Consider the following 26,188-nt stretch of genomic DNA (forward strand, 5'->3'; position numbering starts at 1 on the left):
GGAATTGAATAAAGAGTAAATTTCTACCTTTTCCATAATTCCTTTCTTTAGTGTAATGATTTTTTATAGTTTGGTGTGAATTCTTCTCTTTCCAAACTTGTTTTTTCTACATGTATGCAAAATTGTAAAACACTAGAGAAAAAGAGATAAAGAGAGAGACAGAGCGAGGTGGAGATTGGGAGATTAAAAAGAGCTTTAAAATTTTTTAAAAATTAGAATCATTTACTTCAGTGTCAGGGAGTTGGGGTATAGGAATGGGAAGGTGAACATAGGTGGTTACAAGTTATTGCCTGTTTTCTCATTTTTTTATATTATTAAAATATGTAAATAAATTAGTATGTATATTAAAAAGAGCCTTGAGAGAACTATATGGATATATGTACATACACATGTGCGTATATACCTGCATGTGTACACACATACACACACCTACATATGTGCTCACTCACACACATAGATTTGTCTATGCAGAACAGAATTACTCTGCTGTAAATTACTTCATTCACTGAACAATATACCTTCCCTGTGTTTCTCCTACTAGATAACTAGGGCTCTTTTTTCCTGAAATCAATAGCCAATTACTCCAATATGATTTATTAAATGATTTATCATTTCACTCCTGATTCAAACTCTTCTTTTTTCAACACTAAATTTCCATATTTCCTTGGATCTATTTCTGAACTCTTTCTGTTCTACTCCATCCTCTATTCCTGGGCCAGAATGAGAATTGTTTAAATTATGGCATCTGTATAGTATGCACTGGTATTTATCAGGGTTGGTCTCTATCATTTTTCTTTTTCATGATCATCTTTGTTACTCTTGGATGTTTACTATTGCAGAGAATTTTAGAATTACATCAAATTTAGTTTTTAAAAATGCCATTGAAATTGCATTGATTTTTATGGAGAGTTTGTATCTTTCCAATATTATATCTTGACATATGTTTCTATATTCATTCAGAATTTTTAAAATGTCCTTCAATAAAGTATTAATATTATAGTTTTCTTCGTATAGATTTAGCACATTTCTTATTAAATTTGCTCATAGTTATTTTTTAGTTGCTGTAACTATTAGAATGTGATGTTTCGTAGTGTAGTTTCTAAATCTGGTTACTGCTGATGTATAGGAAAACTATTAATTTTGTACATTTATTTTGTATCTGTCCATTCTGGACTCTTCTTACCCTCTGAAATCTTTACTACTTCATCAGTTGTTTTTTTTTTTTTTTTCTGTGCAAGCGTGATAGGTTTGTGTCAAACTTTGAACATGTATACATCGTTTTTTCTTTTAATTGTCATGTTGACTGGGTTCAACAAGGCCCTATGGGCTCTGGCCTCAATTTAGAACCTTGGGTCTGCTGACCTACTACTCTGCTGCAGCCTTGCTGGCCTCTCAGCCCCTTATCCTTGCTCCCTCTTGCCCCTGTCCATGTTGCCTCTACTTGCAGCCCTCTGCACCTGTCTCATTTCCTCATTTCCTCCTCATTATGTTCCGCTTTGAGTTTGTGGGAAACTGCCCTCCATCTCTAACTACTTTTGTGGTATGCTAAGCAGTGTTCCTTTCCTTTGCAGCACTTGTGTCTGTGGACAGTTTGAAGTTTTACATTTGTTCTGGTGGTTATTTGACTAATAACTGCCTCGCCAACTAGACTACAAACCCCATGAGGGCAAAGCCCATGTCTGTTTTCTGTCACACTGAATTGCCAGCACCTGGCACAGTGTCAAGCACATATTCGGTGCCCAAAAAGATTATTCTGAAAGAATAAATGGTATCACTCAGATGGTATCAGCTTTCTATCTTTCAGGAACCCACAGCATTCCTTTATGGTTTTCTCTTGCTTTTTTATGTGTTGTTAAGTATTTTCTTTTGTATTTTCCTGCCATTTTAGAGACATGTTTGGGAGGGATGAGAAGTTAATTGTACTGCAGTTCCTTATCTCGAACCCCAAATCTTGACTTCTAATTATGCAATGTATTTCTACAGGCTGTCTTGTGTCATGAGATGTTCATTAAAACACTACCTGTAATTTTTGTTGTCCCTCAGGCTTACATTCAGAAAGTGGAGGTAACTGATATGATTGAACTGGAACAGAGATTAGTGGATTCCAAAAACTGCCTCGCCTTCCTCATCGAGTGTGCCAACTTTTCTCCAGCAGACATTAGGCTAAATAATAATGTTTTTCAGTGGTATGGAAGAATGGAAGAAATTTTTGAAGAACACAGGAAAATCATTAAAGAGAAAACAGAACAATACCAAGAAGGTCTGAAGGTTGGTATCATGGGATATTTTAAATTATTTTCAATTTCTGGAAATGTTTACCTTTTAACTTTTTACATGGCAATGTCAACTCCTTTATTTCACAGACCATGTTTTTAGTTTTCTCATACTATAAATCTTAGTAGAAGATAATACACATACTAGATCTTTTATAATGCTTATTGGATGACTAAGAAGTGAGTAGTATATTGATCATTGTGAGGTCATTTCATGATTTTTCAAAACAATTGGAAAAAAACATTGGAATATATTGCCCACAAGTGACCATTAATAAAAATATTTACCTGATACAGTTTATGGTATTAATACAGTTTTCAGCTTATTGTTTGAATATGTCAAAGCTCCCTTGGTGAAATGTACCTTCATACTCCATAATCACCCAAACTCTCCTAAACACTGTGCACAGAATCATGACTTTAACGTTCACTAACTGGTCTCACATATAAGATGGTTTGTGATTTGCCCATCTACCTGTCCAGCCCCATCACCTACCTCTCCCCACTCCTTGCTCCTGATAGCTCCCAGGTGTCTGCTCTCCTGCACCTCTCCTCTCCTGTACATTATCCTGATTACCCTGGAGCTCACCCCTGCCCACAGAGCTTGTCTATCTAGCATATTCTATTCGCTTTCTTAGAAGCCCTCTCAGTAGACCTCAGTGCTGCTTCTTCTCTGCATTTTAACACATCTCTACTGGACTGATTATCTGATCATTATGTTAGTATTTTCAGGTCTGTCTCCCCATTGGACTATCAGCTCCTTGAGAGCAGGGCGTTTCATGTTTACCTTTTCTCCATTTATATCCCACCACACAGCACAGTGACCGACACACAGGAAGGGTACAAGCACTCCATAGCTACTGTCTGAATAAGTGACTTCATATTTTCAGTCTCATTTTACAGATGGAAAATTAAGGTTCCCAAAGATTAAGAAACTTGTTCATGGTCAGCCAGTAGAGATGTCCTTTGATAGCAAGCCTCACTCTGTTTCTACTATCTTATAGCAATTAGAGCTAATTGGCAGAATATATTGTTGGGAGAATAAATGATAAACTTGAAAAAAAACTCTTCATTTTACAATGTAGTTTATAGTTTCTGTTTCACATTCAGGGCATTTCAAAATTTTTAAAAATGGGTGCAGAAAACATCATGAATAGTAAATGATAGATGCTTAAGTTACAATGTAATAGACTCCTAGAAAATTGCTAGGTTGCTGAAAATTGTTGATACTTTGTTATAAAGTATACTATTCCACAGACTACACATAATATTGATGAATTTTTCCTCTTATTTTCCTTCCCCTACTAGGCCAGAGCAATAAATTTGCCAGGACACTAGAGGAAAGAGGATGGAAATCAACCTAGATAATCTATAAAATAGAAAATCTATTTTTGAATAACCTAGATTTGACTTTTGAATATTTTATTAAGAGCTATTTTTAGAGCCATTTAACTTAGGATGCCTTACCAATAACAATTTTGTAATAAGCCTTTCTCACTAAAACACACTCACACACACACACACACACACACACACACACACACACACACACACCTGTTTTATATTGGAACACTATAGTTTTTAGCTTTTAAATCTGGCCTTATTTACCTTACTCATTTCTTGTGAAGAGAGCCCATGGGCCAAGAAAAGTAACCTTGGAATATCTTGTTTTAGTGTTGCTAATTGAAATAATAACTGAGTATAAGAGCACAATTAAGAAAATTCAGGTTTTTTCCAGTTGTTTGCAAAAATGTTGCAGATATCTCTATAGTCCTTAGAATAATTGAGTTTTCTTTTAATGCCATATTTGGTTATTATGAGACTTTTCAAATGCTTATGAATCATTTGTTAGCATAAATTCTTACTAAAAGAAGCATAAATCATACTAAAAATACCATTGTTTAGCATGTTTTTATGCATTTTATTAGTTAGAACTTCTTATATAGACAGTCTGAGTAAACTTTTTCTAATCTATGAATTAGAGGAATCTCAATCCATTAATTTTAAATTTTAAAAATTCTGCATATTTTAGATCTCAGTCATCCTCCAGATCATCTCTTTATGTTTTACCAATGACAAAATATAATAATAATATTTCTGATAACTCTTAGAAATATTTCAATTTTTTCTTGATGTCAAGGGTTTTGATTTTGAAAATAGTAACAACAAATATTGTTTTTATTAGTTACGGTGTGAACGGTTTGTGGAGGAATTAGAGAGTTATGCTAAACAGGCAGAAGAATTTTATTCATTTGGAGATCTTCAAGATGTACAGCGATACCTGAAAAAGGCTCAAACGCTGAATGGAAAGTTGGATTTAGCAGCAGACAAGGTATAATTAAAAAATTCTTAAAAAGATGAATTAATTCAAATAAAAAAGCATTGAATTTGTATTGGGTATTCACCTTTAAGAAATAGATTCTAATGAAACAGTTTGACTACATTTAATTAGAGAGTAATAGAAATGACACAAATAGATTTTGTGGACATCCTTCAAGGAGCAACAGTGCTGTTTTCTATTGGTAGTGGTATATTTCAGTGGCCTTCATGTTTTATTTTAAAGACAGAGTTACATCTCAGTCTGCTTTTCAATTTTTTCTTTGCACCATCTAATCATTTGCATCGTGGTCCTACTATGATAGTTAGGAATCTGTATTTTTGAGCAGAGCAGATGAATGATAGTGCCTGGTTACTGTTTTGTTGTTCCATCTTCCTAGAGTCCAGCTTAGATTTGGTGACTGTGTTTTTAAATTAGGCCCATTGTTTTCTCTCGCCAAGCCACTTTGTTCCCAATACTGCTATTTCAGAAATCAGTTTTTTCATTAGAAGAAGCTGGAGGAGGGAAAGCCATACCATTTCCCATATAAGATGTTTAAAATTTTTAATTGTATTTTTTATAAAAAGGAGGAATACAAAAACATACTGTATTATGATGCTCTACCATTTCTCTTACATTGAAAGATTTTAATATCTTATTAGTTCACGTAATTAAATGGTTTATAATAATCACCAATATGTCAACACACATTGAGAAAAAACAAACTCTGTAGTTTTTTTTTTTAAACGGAAGACACTGAAATTTTAAGTAATTGCATAATTGATGTATCTAGCTCACACTGTACAATTCTGTAGATTTCTCCTCTGAGCTACCCATATGCTCACATGTTTTACAACTAAAATAAGAGGAAATCAATGATTTCTTTGCCTCTTCTTATCCTCCTCATATTCAAAACAGAGCTCTGGTTGCATCTTCTCTACAGAAGCTTCTATAACTGCATTATTTCAGCACTATCTCCCAGCTCTGAGTGTTAGCATTTTGTTGTATATTCTATTCATTATATATTACACAGTTACTGTTCTGTGACATCTCTTTTATTGCCCTTTATTATTTTTGTACAATTGCTATTTAAATTTCCACTTATGTATGTCTTTTCTCCTGAGCTGGATTACACTCCTTGGAGTTGGTACTTTGCAATATTAACCTTGTTTCTATTTTCACGGTACCTAACACAATGCTGTGTATTTTAAAAGTACTTAAATTCTTGTTAATGAATGAATGATGCTGTATTCTCAGTATGTCTGTGTGGGCAAAAACTTCTTTATCTATGTAAATTTATATTAACGATTTTAACTAACTTAACCAGATATTGTTCTTTGAAAACTAGTCAAGAAGAAATAGAGGGATGCTATTCTGCCTTTAAAAAAAAAAAAAGGAAATCCTGTCATTTGTGACAACATGAATGAACCCGGAGGGCATTGTGTTAAGTGAAATAAGCCAGGCACAGAAAGACTGTATGACCTCATGATCTGTAAGAGACCATATGAGCTATATGATCTCAGTGGAATCTTTTGAAAAGTCAAACTCATGGAAGCAGAGAGTAGACTGATGCCTGCCACTGGCTGGGGGTGGGGAATAGTGAGGCTTGAAGAAGATGTTGGTTAAAGGATAAAAATTTCACTTAGGAGAAATGAATTCAGGGGATATATTGATGATGGCTGATAGCAGCGTATTGTATACTTGAAAATCGCTAAAAGAATAGGCTTTGTAATGTTCTTACTTCAAAAAAATAAGTATGTGAGGTAATGCATATGTTAATTAGTTTGATTTACCTGTTGCACAATGTATACATATCTCAAAACATCATGTTGTGCACCATAAATACATGCATTTTTTTGTCAATTTAAAAGAAATAAATAAAATAAATAGGAAAAAGAGGTTACTGTTCAGTTTTTCTAGATTACTGAAATTTAACTTTAGGGTTTGGTGAAGGTTTTTGGGGTCTCATTTAAATAGATATTTTTAAAAACTTAATTTTCAATGTCATTCGCTTTCCAAATAACTAATATATTTAACACTTATCCTTTCAGATTGATCAGTTTAATGCTGAAGAGGAAGCATTTGGTTGGCTACCATCAGTATATCCTCAACGTAAAAAAATCCAGGATGGTTTGAACCCTTATCTTCGTCTCTATGAAATTGTTGTTGAATTTAGCACCAAATACAGAGCATGGACAGAAGGACCATATCACAAGGTGAATCCAGACCAAGTAGAAACAGATGTTGGAAATTACTGGAGAGGACTGTATAAGCTGGAGAAAACCTTTTATGATTCTCCACAAGCATTGGCAATGACAAAAAAAGTAAGATCAAAGGTGGAAGACTTCAAGCAGCACATTCCTCTCATTCAAGTGATCTGTAATCCTGGTTTGCGCCCAAGGCACTGGGAGGCCTTGTCTGCCATTGTTGGTTACCCCTTGGAGCCAGCAGATGACTCCACTGTCTTCTCTTTTTTAGACATGAATCTAGAACCATATTTAGACAGATTTGAAGGTATTAGTGAAGCAGCTAGCAAAGAATATTCTCTTGAAAAGGCCATGGAGAAGATGATTAATGAATGGGATGCAATGGAATTTGTCATCCTTCCTTATAGAGAAACTGGAACATGTATTTTGTCATCAGTTGATGAAATTCAGATGTTGTTGGATGATCATATTATTAAAACACAAACTATGCGAGGATCTCCTTTCATTAAGCCTTATGAAAAACAAATGAGGTAAAATGATATTTGTATGACATTGTTTATACTATTACCAAAATCATTTGTATTTAATGTAAAGTTATTTTGAGAATTGATTCTGCATTTCATCCTTAATATTTTTAAAGGTTTATTGTAAGGAGTGGTAACCTTCATTGCTTTTGGAAGAGTACTGATCCTTTGCTATCATCTTAATGGTTTGTCAATGTCTATATTCATAACAAAGGCAGTAAACAATCAATATCCAGATATTCATTTTTATTGCCTACAATCTGATCTTATTTGTTGAGTCTCAAAAATAATTTTGTACCTTTGAACATAGTTTATAGAATGTATAAACTATAAAACTGAAGATAATGTCATTTTTAAAATATACTAATTAGTTTATTGTAGATAATCCCTAAACATCTATTATAATTTCTACTGATAAGCATGGAGGAAAGCTAATAAGTGAAAAAGAATAAAACTACAACTTTAGTCTTGAGCTTTAAGCATTGTACACAACCAATTAAAGCCTTATCCTGTTTCTCAATATTTTCAGTTTTTATGATTTGTATTAAGCAGTTTTTATTTTACCTTAAAAAAAACAGAGAGCATCTAAATCATACTACTGTCTTCAGTGTGAATTTGCATGGCAAGGGAAAGCTGACTGCTTGTTAGTGTCTGCCTCCGGTTATTGATACATTATAAACTTGGGCACACTCTGACCTTAGCTCATTCTATGTGTTTGGTTGTTCTGCCTCCTGCCAGCTTGCTCCAGTGTGCACATCAAGAGAATAATTTCTGTACTACTATAAAAATAGTATACATGATATCATTAGCAAGTAGGAAATTTACTGCATCAGACAGAGATTAGATCGAGAAAGAGGGGAGAGCACCAGAAGAAAGCAGAGGCATTCATGTCTTCTTGCGCGAAGAGATTAAAGAAATTCATTGATAAACATTAAAAGAAAAAATTTTAGAGAGGCATTTGAAAATGCCTGATTTGGAGAACTCTTAACATTTCTTTGTTTTCAAGATTTAAAATTACACATCACTGCTTATAAATGACTAGTAATGCATTAAAATACACATAAACCTATCCCACTTCTAAGTTCTGTTGCTGTTAAGAAATCATTCTTCTTTATGGCTATGTTATCTCTGATAGCAGAGTGCTTACAGCTATCTGGGTTCAAATCTTGGCTCTGTTGTTTATTAGTTGGCTAAACTTGAACCTGGCACTTGCCTTTATGTGCCTTAGTCTCCTTATTGATAAATAGATATCCCAATGGACCCTACCTTGTAAGGATGTTGTGATGATAAATATACACAGAGTTGTTAGTTTATGGAGTAATTATAATATTTATTCTTGAGGAAATTAAGTCATTATTTATATTCTCCATATTTAGAAATGAACTGATAACTTTTTGTAAATTTAAATGTGCCTCCTTCTCATGAATGCCTCATGAATGCCATATTTTGCAGTATGTAGATTTTTCTTTAAATGCTAGTTATACCTTATAAATTGAAATACAGTTGACTCTTGAACAATGCAGAGGCTAGGGGCACTGAACCCCTGCACAGTCAAAAACATGCATATAACTTTTGACTCCCCTAAAACTTAAATACTAATAGCCTACTGTTAACCAGAAGCCTTATCAATAACATAAACAATCAATTAACACATATTCTGTATACGATATGTATTATATAGTGTATTCTTACAATAAAGCAAGTAGAGAAAAGAAAATATGAAGAAAATCATAAGAAAGAGAAAGTATATTTACTATTTATTAAGTGGAAGTGAATCATCATAAAAGTCTTTATCCTGTTGTCTTCATGTTGAGTAGGCTGAGGAGGAGGAAGAGGAGGAGGGATTGTTCTTGCTGTCTCAGGTGTGGCAGAAGCAGAAGAGGTAAAGGACGTGGAAGGGGAGGCAGGAGAGGCAGGCACACTTCACATACCTTTTTTGAAAAAAATCCATGTATAAGTGGATTCAAACCTGTGTTGTTCAAGGGTCAACTGTATTTTATTCTGGAAATAAAGCCTTTATGGGACCAAATTAAGAAAAAAAAAAAAAAAGAATGCTAAAGGAGAGGAGTCTTGGATGTAACTACCTTTCCTCAGAAGCTCAGAGTAAACTTTATTGGGAATATCTTTACCGTCTCCAGAATTTCATTTCTCAATTCGTACCCTCTAGCCATGGAACTGGATCACAGGAAGGTTTATCATTATGACATATACAGAAACCAGCCCATTTGTAGATAGGTATATCTTAACATATGTATCTGTATTAGCATAAATACTATGTTATTATTTTAAAACAGATTTTGTAGAACACATCTAGTGATTTATGTTTGAATGAAATTAGATAAATGAAGTATGGAAATTAGAATAACAACATTATATATTGACAGTCTAATTGTGGTTTTGAGTTTTATCATCCGAAGCATTGCTTTTTTGCTGTCAGTAAGAACCTCTGTGTTTTGCTCCTCAGAGAATGGGAGGGCAAGCTCCTACTGCTTCAGGAGATCCTGGATGAATGGCTCAAGGTCCAAGCCACGTGGCTGTATCTGGAGCCCATTTTCAGCTCTCCGGACATTATGTCTCAAATGCCTGAGGAAGGCAGACGATTTACAACTGTGGATAAAACATGGAGAGATATAATGAAAAATGTCACTCAAGTAGGTAAAAATCTCCAAAATTGTGACTATTTCGTTGAAGTGACATGATTTTTATTTTTAAAAATCCATATAAGCCACTATTGTTTCCAATAAACCATTATCTATCTTTTTCCCACATACATTCTCTTTTCAGCTATTTTTTAGAATGCCAGGAGCAAGAACTATCAGAAGCAAAAATAGATATTTTTCCCTGATTACTTCTTGAGGTCCAAATTGCATTGTTTAATGACCTTCAGTCTATTAATGGTTCTTATCTGATGCTCTGGTAGGAAGATGCTGGATGGGGTGCTGGCTGTTTCCATCGATTCTATGGCCCTCTTGTCTTGGGCTGCAAGGTCACTGAAATTCACTGCAGTGGAAACATGTCAGCATGCCAACCACTCAGTCAAGTTTCTCTAGTAGAGACCTAAAATAAAGATGAGTTGCAAAGATATATAGATCTAAAGAGTCCAATAAATATAAACAAAATTCAATGAAGAAATAAAAAAGTACACAAACACTGTGGAGAACTTACAATTTAAGTTAAAGAGGGAATTTAATAAAAACCAATAAAACTTAAACAAGGATGGTTTTTGTTCAATTCAGAAGACATTTACTATCTATGAAACATAGTTTATGTGTTATTGAAGTTAAGATTAAAATAGAAAAAGTATGTTATTAAATTATATCATTAAATGAATGTAAACTTATGCATTGGTATTTTGATCAAATACAATACTGTAAGCTAGAATGAATATTATCTTAAAATTTTCCTACCCTGAACTAGAAATATGCATATCTTTATTATTTAAGCTTTGAGAGTTCTTGCTATAGTCCTAAATACTGATAATACTGTATTGACATCAACTGTAGCAGCAGTCCCCAACCTTTTTGGCACTAGGGACCAGTTTCATGGAAGACAATTTTTCTACGGAGTGGGGGTGGGAGATGGTTTGAGGATGATTCAAGCATATTACATTTATTGTGCAGTCAAACCTCTCTGCTAATGAGAATCTGTATTTGCAGTCTCTCCCCAGCACTCGCATCACCCCTCAGCTCCACCTCAGACCATCAGGCATTAGATTCTCATAAGGAGCACGCAACCTAGATCCCTCGCATGCGCAGTTTACAATAGGGTTCATGCTCCTGTGAGAATCTAATGCCACCGCTGATCCGACAGGAGGTGGAGCTCCGGCACTGATGTGAGCAATGGAGGGTGGCTGTAAATACAGATGAAGCTTCACTTGCTTGCCTGCTGCCTACCTCCTGCTGTGCAGCCCAGTTCCTAAAAGGCCACGGACTGGTCCATGGCCCAGGGGTTGGGGACTGCAGAACTGTATGATTTGATAGGAAAATATTCAGAAAGATAGACAAGGGTTTATTTATTTAATAAGTTTACCTCATTTTATGTAATACTTGAAACAAATTTCTGTATAAAACAAACTTTTGTAAAATTAATCACACTGGAACTAATTCCATATTTAAAGAACCTGTTAGTAAGTCACTTTGTAACATAATCATCACTAATTAATTTTATAAATTTAGTTTTACATATACAATTTCCTTACAACAGTGCAAAATCCTTAAAACATGTATACATTTTCATCTGGAAAGGGATGAAGCAGAATTTTTTTGTTGTCCAAAAAAGCAAAAAGTAGATGCTTGTATTCTTTTAGTTAGTGTAATTTGAAGAACAAAAAAATTCTTTTTAAAATATTTGATCAAAATTGCTCTTCGAAATCCCATATTGCTAAGGAATTTTGTAGCTATTTCCGTGCCTGAAAAGGGGCAGCTATGCTGGGCCTAGTAAATAATGGAGGCAGATTTTTGATCCTATAAAACCGCTGAATTAAAAACAGAGAAAAAATCGCATTACTTGCCCTTATTCCTAAATAAGCAGGTGTGGTTTTTTTTGGGGGGGGGGCAGATGATACTTCATTTACTTGGCTGTAGAATTATCTTTCTCACCTGCTTTGCATTTTCTCTTTCTCAGTATGTTAGTATCAGGGCAGCTTTTGTTCATATTCACTAAAGCTTTGAAAATAAACATAAAATCCATACTCTCTCAGGAAGTCTTATGTGGTGATCCATATAGTAGAGGCCACTGGATTAATTGCTTAGTACAAAAAGTCATTACTTTCATTCTTAGGGGTTCCTAATAAAGGTTCTTTTAGAGGTAAATTTTGCCAAGAGAAAAACCTCAGAGGTTAAAAATAGGATGTAAATGCTGTTGTTGATATAATTGGCTTCACTGAGATGTCTTGGTTCCTTGAGGTATAAACACGAAATAATTTTATGTTTTGGTACCAGCTACCAACAATGCTGGGCAAAGCCCCTTTCTTGTTGGGAGAGGCTCCCTTATTGACCTTTCAGTCTAATTCCAGAATTTTCCAGTCACTTTAGTTATTCAGATAGTTTTGTCTATGAAGACATAGCTGTACCTGTTTTAAAATTTCAATCTCATGTTCCACTCTGAGCTCTTCTCCTCCCCACAGTGCAAGTACACCTGAGGTTCAGGGTGGGGAGACATGAGGACTGTGCTCCCACACTATTTCTCTTCTGCCTGCACTTAACACCTGGTGTTGGGGCAAGGACAGGTGAAGAGGAGGGAGGGAGGGATGTACTGGGGAGAGAGACAGGCAGACGGAGAGGGGAAGTGAGAGAGAAAGAGAGTAAAAGAGGACTTGCGGATGTAAGTGATCCTGCAAAATGGGCTGTTCTCTTTGTTGGTGGTCATAAGATGGGCAACCTCCTGGCAGTGATGTCCAGGCAATGTGCCTTTACTGTTGCTCATCACAACTGGTCTAGCTTTTTGACCAGTGTGGATAGGTCAGGTGCACAGATTGACTCAGCGTGAGTAGGTGAAGACCCCAGCCCAGCTCTGGCTGCTGAGAGGCATCATCCTGAACATTTCCCCTAGGTTTTTTCATCTTCTGGGAGATTTGGCTACATCTTCAAACTGACCTTCCAATGGTGGCTTTTGCCACGTGCTTCTGATGTGTATGTCTCTTTGCCCCATACCGTAGCAGTATTTCACAAATCTGCAGCCTTTAATTTCATCTGCCTGCTATCGCTCAAAATTGGGGTCTGCAGAAAGGTGGGATCCATCTTCTGTACATCTTAGTAACCTTGAGCACATAGTCCTTGCCCCTCCTTCTCCTGGTTCTCTTGCTGCTCTGGTAGCGCTGGGGCAGGTCAGCACACCTGGTGACTGAGTAGACTTCCAGCTGGGGAAAATGGTGTCAGCCTCCTCTCTTTTCAGGCATGTGAAAATTTTACTAGGGACTCTCTTGAACCCCCTTCCTAAAATTCAGGGGATGAGAACTGGTTAATTGCCCACCAGATAGAGATGAAAGAAGTGGATAATCCCTCTTCATGTATACTGCATTTCATCCCCAAACTTGGCTTTTGACTTACCTAAATCTTCTTTTGTATTCCACACAAGGCAAAAGAAGCCACTCTTTAATTTCTCCTCAAACACTGTCCTCTTCTAGTCTAACCCCATCAGTTTTGCTCAGGCCAGAAACTTAGGAATCATTCTTTCTTTTTCTTTTTTCCTTTACTACAGTAAATATGATCATTTGGCACCAAGCATCTCATCTCTTTCTAGTGAACTAAAAAGCCAAAACAGGATCATCTCCCAGACTCTCTAGCATCTAGATTTCTGGAAATGAATTAGATCTTGTCAATTAGATGCACTCATTTGGGATCTGGAAGGCATAAGCAAAACAGTAGCCATCTTGCTGCCATTTTATCTATTTTTGCTATCGAGCAAGATAATAAACACGTGATTTTTTTTTTTCTAATGAAACTTCAATGTCTGGTTACCAGTTTAATGGGTATTGGGAGACAGTGATGATGATGGCTTCCTGATCCCACCCTCATGGCCACCATGGTGGGTTCTTGAACTCAGTGGTTCCAGTGGTGGTATCCTTTTGTCCTGATTAGGGCAGAAGTAATAACCCCTGGAAAGTCAGTTCCAGTGTTTTAGGAGTCTCTCCTGGAAGCCCATCCTGGAGTGTGTTCCCCTAGGCCTTGCAGTGATTTTGTAATCACTTCATTTCCTGTGTTAAATCTCTTTTTGCTTAATATACCTGGAGGGATTATGCTCTGACTTGAATAAATATACTAGAACCTTAAGGATGGGATGGATCTAGGATTGTACATGACGCACTTGAGTTTTAGGGTATTGAAGATCTAGTTATCATTTGAAAATAGAACTCTGATAGTGCCTGGCATGCAGTGCAAAAATCACTTACTTAAATTATGCTCTCAGTCTTCTAGAATGAACAGTATTATTTTATAGCAAGTGTTCGGTGGACAAAGTAGCTGCTAGAATAGGTCAATATAGTAAGAATTTGAAATACAAGGCATGTGAGATGGTCTGGATTCTTTCAAAAGAACTAGAGAAATTTAAAAAATGGCATAATCCAGAGTTTTAAATTCTCTGCTCCGGATGTGGTCAGAGGACTAAGGAGCTTCTGTGATTGCCCTCAAAAAGCCTTTTATTTTTCATAGATACAAGTTTGACATAGTCAAAAATGAGTTACAGAATCGGATTCAATGAGTTACCAAATTTCAATGTAATATAATTCACAGCCTTTCCAGATCTGTTATGTGAAAGGTAGTTCACTCATTGGGCAAGAGTGGCATGGTGAGAACTGGAAACGGGGATATTTGGATAAATTTGATTGACTCTGGGTACCCTGACCCTCAAATTCTGGTGAGCCTCCCTTGCCAGAAGCCTTGACAGAGTATGCAGAAATATGAGTGGCAATGTATTATATGGTGCTTGTCTAGGGAAGAAAGAACCTAAATTAATTGTGGTCAAATGTGTTGATGTTAGCACACTTACCAGAGATCTTATTTCAATGTGCTAGTTAAGAAGTTTTGAGTGGTTCCATTTACTTGCTTTCTTGACCAAAACCTGGCTTCCATGATGGCCTATCTCAATAAGATTGAAATGGTAGAAAATGCAATTTTTAAGAAACTAGAGATTGGTTTGCAGATGTTTGTGCAGAATATGTTTGCATCACCCAGAAGTGGAAATTACAACCCCACTTCGGGTTGGCCTTAAAGAACAGTAAGAAAGGAATCCTTCTAGTGGGCTTAATTTAAATGAGTATATCAGTTGTTGTTTTTTTTTTTAACCTTGCTTGGAAAGAGTGCTTGGTCAGAAGTGTGGATTTACATTGATCATGGTCAGTAGCAAACAGTATTGCTGCATAATCAAAGGACTTAGAAACAAGTTTGAAGGATCGGTAACAAGGAAATCTGGATAAGAGATCTGTTAGGGATCACAGTATAGACTTAAATGTGAACATATTTGTGTTAAATGTGAATGCTGAATAAAAGATACCACTTAATTATATGGTTGACCAGTTAACTTATTTTGTGAATGTCAACCAGCACATACCAGTATGTGCACAGTGAGATATGAAATAGAATACTCATGTAATATATTGTCCAAACTGGAGAACATTTGAGAATTAAAGCAATTAGTAATTAATCCAGGAAAACAAGCATAAACCAGAACTCTCTTTGTCAAACTGGGATATACGGTCACTTTAGCTATAAACGAAGAAATCATGATGGCAGGGATGGATGGATTTACCATCACAGGCTACCCGTCACCAACATGGGCTGGGTGCTCAAGCTGCCAACGGCAGAAATTAACATAGTGCTTCTGTTACAGCACCATACCTGGAGGTAGCAGGCAATCGTTTAGAGGGAATTAAATACTACACTGGCCCTCTTTCCGTATGGAAGCAGGCAATGATTTGTCTGCACGAGATGGATTTTTCTTTTCCCACCCCAAGCTTCTGCTAACACTGTCATTCATTGACTTACTGAATGACTTATTCATTGTCACAGTTTCCACACAACATTTTTCAGCTAGGGAACTCATATTACAAGGGAAATGAAGCAGTTGACTGACACTCGTGAGATTTACAGGTCCTTCTATGAGCATTGACCTTACAAAAAGTGAAATAGCTCATACTGAAGACTCATTTGCTGGACCTGAGGGAAGAGAACAGTTTGTAAGTTTGGGGTGCAGTTCTAGCATATACATGGCATTTGTTCTCCACCAGCTCCAACAATATGGTTTCTCGTGTAGGCAGAGTACATGGTTCTGAGAATTAATGTGTGAAAATAGGAGTGACACATCTCACCAATTCATCAAACAAGCTATTCACAACAATTTTGCTTCTCGATTTTTTGCTAATTGAAAGCAAGTAAAGATTATCTTAACTAGATTAACTAATCTTAGTATCCAAGGGAGAAATAACTCTGTGTGGGGATATATCAGTGGTTTCACTGAACAGGAAGTTCTTGATCTGCTCACTCCACCCTTACGTCTCTGTTTTCAAACTTTTCACTTTATTTACTCTATTCTAGCCACGCTGGCTTCCTTCTTCTTCTTTCTTTTTAAAACCAGAAATATCAAACACACTGTACCCCAGGACTTTTGCACTGGCTGGACCCTCTTCCTGGAATACTCTACCTCTAAATATTTGCAGAGCTAACACCTTGCTTCCTCGAAGTCTTTTCTCAAATATTACCTTTGCGAAGAGGCTCACATTGAGAAACCTATTTGAAGTTGACCTGCCTTTGCCTTTTTTGGCACTCCTTATCCCCCATTTCTTTTGTGTAGCATCTATCATCTTCTGACTTGCTATATAATTTATGAATTATATTTGTTATTTATTGTCTATCTTCCCCATGGAGGTTGGGATCTTTGTTTTGTTCACTGTTGTTGCCCAAGAACTGAGAACAGTGATTGATATGTGGATGTAGCTGGTCCTCAATAAATATCTGTTGAATGAGTAAACAAATAATTGAGATTGATCCCTAAATTAATTACTGCTAGTTCTAAGGATTCTGAGTTTATTCTGAAAAAACTTCTCTGAAAATTCTATTTTAGGTAAGTGGGCCCTGAGATCTGGATTAATCCTGGAAATATCCTGGATCTTAAATGAAAGAATTTCTATTCTTGATGAAGTCAAAGAATCTTAAAATTGCGAGGGGGCTTATAGTTTCACTCTATCGACCCACATTGCCATTCTTAGTGCAAAAGGTTTAATGAGAATCTTACCAGTTTTCTGCTGTCTAGGGATTTCAGATTAGGAAATTTATGCTTCCACAAATTTACTGAACAGGCTTGAGCTTAATTCCACTAAGGATACAAAACTTTATTTTCTGTGAAGTTTTCTGGCAGCAGTAATTAGAAAGCACTCTCTATATACTCACGTTAAAGTTTCAAGCCCTTGATATCACGGTCATTTTGTTTAGAAATGTAAATCAACCAGTAGATTGTCATCTGAGTTGATGAGATTGGTGGATGCTTGTGAAGCAAAAGAAGATACATGTAAGTTATAAAATTGTTCCATTAACCCAAAAATATGACAGTTAATAATTCATTTCTTCCCCTTCAGGAGACAGAACGTAATTAAAGTGTCAAGGAAGTCATACTAAATTTCAAATTTCAGGTAGCTTCCTGTTGTAACATCTTATTGTTAAATCCTTGAGAACGTAGTTAATAAGCACCAGCCTAGTACAACATGGAAGGCTGTACCTTCCTTCAGTTCCCCTGTATGTCTACAGACTTAACTCATCCTCATTCATTCAGCCGTTCAACAAATATTCATGGAATTCCTACTCTGTCCCAGGATTTTATGGCAATGCTTAAAGGAGTTTAAAGTCAGTTTTATTTTACAATGATAAATATCTTCCTTGAAGGATGGCAGATTATAAAATGTTCATTTTAACTCCATAAAGCTGATGGAGTAATGTAAGTGCTTCATTCTCCCCTTTTCCCCAGAGTGTGTGTGTGTCTGTCTCTCTAAGAGACAATTATGGGGGTTGGGAGTGGAAAGGGTAGTGTATGTGTGTTTAGGCACCAGGTTAGTCACTTCAAATATGTTATCTAATTTAGTGATTGAGGGCTCATACCAACTTTAAGAGAAGGGCTCTCATCCCCATTTTAAAGGTAAGGGATAAAGAAAGACTCAGCTTAAGCAAATGATCCAAGGTGACACACGTAATAAGGAACAGAGTGTGGAATAGAAACAAGGTCTGTCCAACTTTAGGACCTTTTTAAAACAATCGGATGCAGTCTTTATTATGTTCATCTTCTCACAGCCAGAGAGTGAACATAATTTATTTTCCAGTCATGAGATGATTACTTTTTTCCCTAAGTCCATATGCAAAGGTACATAGATTACTGCCTGGTTCGCTTAGAAGTAGCATATTTGGTTCAGAGTCATTGAGCTAATCTGGTTAAATAGATTTGACCTCAGAAATTTAATAGTCAAAAAATTTTACTTGAATTCTGTTTCCAGAGGTTTTTGTTGTTATTGTTTGTTTGTTGTTGTTTTGGTAACTGTAATATTTAGTGAAGGGAATATGACCTGTTGTTTAAATAACTGAATTTTTTAGCTTTCAAATCTCAGGTTAAGAACAGAAACATTGTACTAAATTATCTGTTTAAGAACAACAAATATTGTTTATTTGTAAAAGGAATTTTTCACATTTATTAGCCACAATTCAGCTTTTTAAAAATTTTCAACAAAGAAAGGCATACTTTTCCAGAAGGTGGCACTCTAAGAACGTCATTTTGGTTTTTGGATTTAGGCATGCAAGAGTACTACTCTATCCTTCACTGGATGACTTGTACATTTAAATTATGGCCTAAGTCTTTGTTGTGCTCTGTGTGTGTGTGTGTGTGTGTGTGTGTGTGTGTGTTTATTGTCTATTTGAAACATGAAACTGTTAGGAAGTATAATAAAATGCCTTTTAAAATTGTGCACCTTTAAAGATCTAATCGTATTATTAATATGTGATTCATATATTCCTGTTATATTGAGAAAACAGGTATTAATGATAATTATTCTGCTCTTTGATTAAATTACTATGTTTCCAAGTTACGTTGTTATAATTCAAAACAAAGCAGAAAATTATATCTTTCCTTTTCAGCCGTGTTCAAAGTACATCAACAAAAACATATTTTAGAGACTCCTGCGATAGAACAAAATTCTTATATGGAACAATTTACAACTGACAGTTTTGGTTGATCTCTCAGTTGTGGCTGAGTAACAGAAATAAGTTTAATTATTAATAGTTGGTCTTGAAATTTAATGTTTAGTTTTTAACAATATTCTCTCGATTTAATTTCATGTAAATTTTCTAAACTGCTCTGTTATATTAATAAATGTCTAGTGTGTTCTCATGAGGGTTGTTATTTGGTGATTGAAATCTCTATTGTGTTTTAACACCTCTTTTTAACATCTTTAAGCTTATTCAGTAAAGAACTTCCCTCACCTTGTCAGTGGTGTCGATGGTGAACACTGAGTTTGGAATTGTAAAAGGGAGAATAGGCCTGAATGAGATCAACCATGTGTTAAAGAAAAAAGAATGTAAAAAGAATTTTATTTCAACTCTATCTAATAATAGATTATATTTTAATATGTATTTCTGAACATTTTCATAAACCCAGTGGTTACTGTATAGCTATTTTGAGAAATCAATAAACTCCATATACTTTTTAAAAAATATGAATTCTTAAGATCAGCTTTTGGTTATAATTCTTATTTTGAATCCCATGGCATAAAAGAAAAATCTTTTTAAAATATTTGATTGCGTTTAACAGCTCATAGTGACACTTTCATTTGATAAAATGTTCAGAATTCTATGCCTTAAAGGTGGAACAGTCTTAGTCACTAGAAAGTTCAGGAAGAGCACATCTTGAGCTTCGACACGAAGTGTTATAAAATAGTTTCAAGTGCAGTTGTTTACTATATAAGATCTTCATTGAAAACTCCTTCCCCACTCCCCTAACTCTTCCTTTTTTCTCTATAGTTATAAAACAGGGATTATGTTATTTTATTATTATTGATAACAATAATATTCAAAATAATAATTGTAATGATGACTTACTATTTAGAGTACTTTTCCTCAAAGAATAAAAGACAAAAGAATATATCTTATACTAGTTTGTTTCCATGCCCTTGGGAGTTCAGGTGGCATTTTCTCTCATTTTCTGTCTCTTACTCTTTCCAACTTAGAATGAGAAATTTTGAACAACATTGCTAAGGATCAAGTCAAGGTGACTTTTATATCCTTAAAGAGGAAAGGTGGCATATACAAGACCACTTTTTAAAAATAAATATTCCTCTAAAGTTTGCATAACCTTTGGCCAGACATGGTGGCTCACAGCTGTAATCCTAGCACTCTGAGAGGCCAAGGCAGAAGGATTGTTTGAGGTCAGGAGTTCGAGACCAGCCTGAGCAAGAGTGAGACCCTGTCTTTACTAAATGTAGAAAAAATTAGCTGGTCAACTAAAAACAGAAACAAAAAATTAGCTGGGCGTGTTGGCGAGCACCTGTAGTCCCAGCTACTCGGGAGGCTGAGGCAGGAGGATTGTTTGAGCCCAGGAGTTTGAGCTTGCAGTGAGCTATGATGATGCCATTGCACTCTAGCCTGGGTGACAGAGTGAGACCTTGCCTCAAAAAAAAAAAAAAATTACATAACCTTTGATTAAAAACATGCAATTTCAAATATAATATGAATATAAATAAATTTACTATCTCACATTTTTGAGTTGAGGGGTTTTTATTTTTATTTTTAGGATAAACATGTTCTGACAGTTGTAACTATTGAAAGAATGCTGGAAAGGCTGAAAAAATCAAATGAACTTTTGGAACTCATTCTTAAAGGACTTAATGAATATTTGGAAAAGAAACGCCTCTTCTTCCCCAGATTCTTTTTCTTGTCGAATGATGAACTTCTTGAGATACTATCTGAGACTAAAGATCCCACTAGGTAAGTAACTTATATGTATGATACATGGCTAAATTTATCTGCTTAAACTTAATCTTTAGAACAAGGTAGAACATAAATGTATAATGTTTATGTAATAATTTTTTCAGAATAGTTTAAGTATTATCAATAATCAACTTTGAATAATTATTAAAAACATAAATAATATATTGAATGATACTTTTTCCAAATGTGATGAACCTCAAATGGATTTTTTATTTTATCACATTTTCTTATAGATTTTCCAGAACACATGACTCTTTTACATCACATTCAGAATAAAAGCCAGTGTCCTCACAGTGGCTTGCGACGACCCCCACATCTCCTCCCCATTATCCTTCCTGTTCATCTCCTACTAGTTTTGCTCACTCTGCTTGTAGTTCACCAGCCTTTTTGCAGTTCCTGCATAAAAGGGGCAGCCTCCCCCCTCAGTGAACTGTCCTCTTTGCCTAGGATGCTCCTTTACCTCCTATAGGTCTTTGTGGAAACCTGCTCAAACATCTGCCATTCAGGGAGGCCTTCCCTCACCACCATATTTAAAATGGCAGCCCCTCCAGCACTCAGCGGCCACCTTCCTGGACGTAGCATCCCTGTCTTATTTTTTTTCTACATACTTGTCATCTGGCATACTGTATAATTAATTCACTTATTTCTTTATTGCTTGTTTTCCTCTAGTAGAATATAAGCTCCATGATGGTAGAGATTTTTGACTCTTTTTTCACACTGCTGACTCCCCAAATCCTTAGAAGAGCATCTGACGGATATTTGTTAAACAAATTTGTTAATTTTTTATCTTGTGCCTACAAAGTAGGAAACAAGTTATCCAGACAAAAAGATAGATTTAGGCTCAGATTTCCATCTGAGCTTTTAATACTCTGCTTCTTTTTGCCCATTTGAAAGATGAATGCAACTAGTTATTGGTAATGTGCCGAAAATGAGGGGTTTATTCAGTCCCATCTATATTACACGGCATAGACTAACAGTCGGGTACTGTCAAAGCAGTTGATTTAGTAAACTGTAAAGTACTTACAGCACTAAAACTAGTCCACAATTTTCAGGCAGTCTCTGAAAATCCCAGTTGAAATGACTGCTTTCGTGCATTTGAAGATTATTCAGCTTAGTGTATTTATCTGTTAGTCAAGACTGGTTTGCTCCTTATGTTACTTTTACCATCTTTTAATTCATTGTGTTGAAGACAAAGCCTCATGGATAGCTCTCATAATAATTGTAATTTTATAGATCGTTTTCTGATTATTCAATTAGTGCTGACTTCTCACTAGACTATATAATCCTTGCAGGCAGAGATTGTATCTTTTCTTTCACTTTGGTTTTGGGGGTTTTGTCTTTAGCTCAGCACTTCACCTCCAGCAGCACCTAGCACAGGCCTAACTCAGTATACATTGATGAATTTTAAATGAAGATTGGCACTCAAAGAACACTGGCATTTAAGGAATTGTTTTAATTTGATTAATTCTCTTAAAAACTTTTTTCCTGATAGGGTGCAACCTCACTTGAAGAAATGTTTTGAAGGAATTGCAAAGGTGGAATTCACAGAAACTTTAGACATTACTCACATGAAGAGTAGTGAAGGAGAGGTTGTGGAACTCACCGAGGTCATTTCAACAGCCAAAGCCAGAGGTCAAGTGGAAAAGTGGTTGGTTGAGTTAGAGAGAATTATGATTAAGTCCATCCACAAGGTAATCAGTTATATTTATTATTTTTAGAAAAGAATGATCAAGTATTATTGACAAATGCACTGTCATTTAGACAGAAATGGAGGCATGAATTATCAATTCAAATGTGATAGATAACTTGAAGGCAACAAGATGGTCTGTCACGGTAATTTTTTAGTGACTTAAAAAGTAGGACAAAATGGCATCCATACTATAGATAACGTGTGCTTTAGTAATGCATCGTGCTCATTTCTTGCGGCCACATGCTAGTTCTTTCATCATTACTTAGATCCACTCCGGTCTACAAAGTCTGTCTTTAGTCTTACCTTGGAAGTACTTCTCTACAGATTTACATCAGTCTCCTTGACATATATGAATCTTTTTGTTCTGTGAGTATATAAAACACATACCAAAATGGTAGAAAATCATATATACTTCCAGCAATTAATAGCAACTTCATGTTTTCCACATCTCATAAAACATACTGTCAGCTTAATTGTTTGTAATTATCTTTGTTAATAGAGAACTTCAAGTCATGCCAACAAATAAAGATTGAGCAGTAAAGTTCATTTTTTTACTATAATATGGGCTTACCATTTACGTTCTTCATCAAGAATGAAAATCATGATTGAGCAGGGGACCATGAAGGGAGCATAATTAATTGATTCATTTTTAAATTAATATTTCAGATGCTCCCAAACATTATTGGAAAAATTTGTTGAAATCTAGGTGTTTAATGTTACCCTGTGTCTTAATGTTTTTTCTCTTCTTAAATATGGTTTAAATCTTGCCTGTATGATATTAATATATTCTAGAAAATGTAAAATCTTTTGGACAGTTTCCTATTTTCCAATTTTCTCCTTGTTATGAATTAAATTACAATGAATGTACATATGCATATAGCTGGTTTCTTTGATTTAATTATTTATTTTTTTATAAAAACTTTTCACACGTAGGACCACCGGGCCAAAGAGGATGAGTTTTCACAGGCCTTGATAAGTATTGACAAATAGCATTACCGTTTATGTGGCCATTAACAATGTAAATAAATTTCACTTTGAACACTATTTAGCAGCACTTAATTGGGTTATGTGATTTGCTAATTGATGTAGTATACAGTGATAAGTCATTATTTTAGGCATATCTGATATTATTTCAACTGTTCTTTTAATTTTATTTGTCAGAGTACTTACAGAAAATATTTTGATTGCTATTTCAGAGCATTAAGACGTGGTGGTAAGAAATTGTGTAGGAAATAAATATCTTCTCAAAATGTTCATGTGTAAGTTTGTGTTGGCAAAATGGCCAAGCTAAAGCAACAGAAAATACTACAAATAAGCTATATTAGTATGTGTTACTATGTTGTGTTATACGTATTTGTATGCTTGAAAGGCTACTGCATGTATATATTATTCTATCTATGTATGCCATATATATAATATATGTGGTAAACATTCATATAATAATAGACATTTCATGAGATATTGTGGAACTTTATGTAATCATATTTCTCCTCATACGACTATTATAGACCTCCCTTGCTGTGATTTAGATTTTAGTGTCTTCCTCTTGTTCTCCCCACAGCATGCTTCTAGAACACATATTTATGCCATCTTCTTGGCATTTCTTGGCTGTGCCTTTCTGTTCTTTTTTTGGCTCTTCCATCCCTCAGCTGTCCATTTTACCTGCCCTTCCTGTGGCTGCTTCTTGCCTTTAAAAATGTCTTTATTATCAATAGCCAACACTCTGCCCTTTATCTTTCTTCAGTTCTATAAATATCCCAGTGAGAATAGAAATCCAGAAAGGTTTTAACCATCCTTGTATATTTTCAGAAAAATCTAATTTTGATAATCTTTTCTGAAATTCAAACTTTAAAGTGCTTACCACTTCACAGATGACATTTCTACTTTTGGTTGATGCATATAATAGAATACGGTGTTTCCCACTGATGGTTGGTAGAAAAAGTAGATATATCAGTCCACTGAATATGTGTAGCAAAGTACACAAATTAGACTTCCTGACTTTACAGCCCTCAACTCTCCACGAATGAATTATACATCTGTGTCTGTCATCACTGCCTTGGACATCAAACTATAGGATTGAGAGGGAGTGAGGTCTGGAATCACAGGAGGAACTTCAAAGGGATTGTGTGGTTTGCTTGAGGATGCATATATACACATGCATATGGCCGAGTGGAGATCTGATTAAATTAAATGAAAGTCGTTATCTGTGAATTTGATAGATCTCATTTTGGAATTTTTTGAATTTCCTTGTGCTTGTTCAATCCAAATACATATAGGATATCTTTGACTAAAATTGTTCAAGTGAATATTTGATATTAATATAATGTGGTTCACACAAATTTTTAATGTATCAGTAAAATAAAATATTATGTAATATTTGTTTTGATCACAGGCATATGAATAAACTTTAAATAGCTCTAATCACATGTGTTAAGTGAATCTTTCATAATTGGTTTAGAATGTTGTAAAAAGTTGAGCAGTATAAGTTAATCTAGTTTAAGAATTTAGCTTTTCATTATATAGCTTGCTCAAGAAACTATTAATCTTTAGCATTTTCTTTTTCAATTAGGTAATTGGAGATGCAATTTCGGCCTATACAAAACATGAGCGAATTCATTGGGTACGGGATTGGCCTGGACAGACAGTTCTCTGTGTATCCCAAATTTTTTGGACCTTAGAAGTACAAACAGCTATTCCAGTGGGGCCAGGGGTAAGCTTTTATTACTCCTAGTTTTTTTAGTATTTTTTCAATAGTTACCATTGCCTGAATACACTTATTCTGAAAAATAAAATAATGATAATTCACTAAAAAAAAATCTATGTTATACTGCCAGCCAAAGTATAGATTTTTTAAAATAAAAATTGCATATAACAAATATGTAGGAAAAACTTATACAGATAACTACTCGAAATTTATGTTTAAACCATCTGTTTATTCACAGTGTATGAAAGTCAAGAGCACTGGAGCCTCAAAATCTTATTTATATACATTTTTGTGCTTTAAAAACAGAGTAATAATAGAACTAAGAAATTCAGAAAGATTAGGAGGGAATAAAGTAATATAATCCTCTCTTAAGCCTTGAGTAAAACTACCCTATATAGATTAGACATCAGTTGACTTATTGTGACTATTTTTAATGTATTGATTTTTAATAAATAATAAATTATTACTATTTTGAATGGTGCTTAGATTTAAATATTCTAATATAATTTTATATTTGAATTTAATATTACTAATTGGATTGTTATTAATTAAAAACCAACATTGCATTCAATGTAATCGAGACAGGATTTCCAGCAAATCAACTTTTAATTGATTGATGGGTCAACTGGAACCTAGCAATGTAGATCTTTAGTTTGAAACCATGGTTTTAAAATATATTTTTAACATGGAATTTGATATGTCTTTGACTCTAAGGTATTGTTGAACAGGGGTTTGAGAGGAACAGATGTTCTTTGTAGGCAGGCAGATCCCAAAGAGGAAGGTGCTGGGTGACACATGCTTAGTTCACTGCAACTTACCAGCAGGTCACTTACTTCTCCTCTGCAGGAAGAAATAAAGGTGTAGCGGAGGAAGTCAAAGGTTTTCAGGAAAGGGTCTTTCTTCATGAAAACCAGAGCACAGGAGCATGGGGGTTTTCCTAATAGCTGTTAGCCCTTGGCATGACTTCTGGTTCCTTGGCTATCTCTCCCCATGTGCATTTTTCTTTTTCTCTCAGTGAG

General features: G+C 35.1%; 1 protein-coding gene across 1 annotated transcript in view; it reads left to right on the forward strand.

Moving 5' to 3' along the window:
• DNAH7 (dynein, axonemal, heavy chain 7) overlaps positions 1 to 26,188 on the forward strand; it is a 233,491-nt gene that overhangs the window by 37,369 nt on the left and 169,934 nt on the right. The window contains exons 13-19 of the mRNA XM_012641642.1: positions 2,044 to 2,268; positions 4,459 to 4,605; positions 6,642 to 7,327; positions 9,786 to 9,972; positions 20,579 to 20,772; positions 22,268 to 22,466; positions 25,035 to 25,175. Of these exons, the coding sequence (XP_012497096.1) occupies positions 2,044 to 2,268; positions 4,459 to 4,605; positions 6,642 to 7,327; positions 9,786 to 9,972; positions 20,579 to 20,772; positions 22,268 to 22,466; positions 25,035 to 25,175 (1,779 nt within the window). The remainder of the gene's footprint in view (positions 1 to 2,043; positions 2,269 to 4,458; positions 4,606 to 6,641; positions 7,328 to 9,785; positions 9,973 to 20,578; positions 20,773 to 22,267; positions 22,467 to 25,034; positions 25,176 to 26,188) is intronic.

Source organism: Propithecus coquereli, unplaced genomic scaffold (genome assembly GCF_000956105.1).
Source record: "Propithecus coquereli isolate 6110/MARCELLA unplaced genomic scaffold, Pcoq_1.0 Scaffold167, whole genome shotgun sequence".
NCBI classification, from domain to species: domain Eukaryota; kingdom Metazoa; phylum Chordata; class Mammalia; order Primates; family Indriidae; genus Propithecus; species Propithecus coquereli.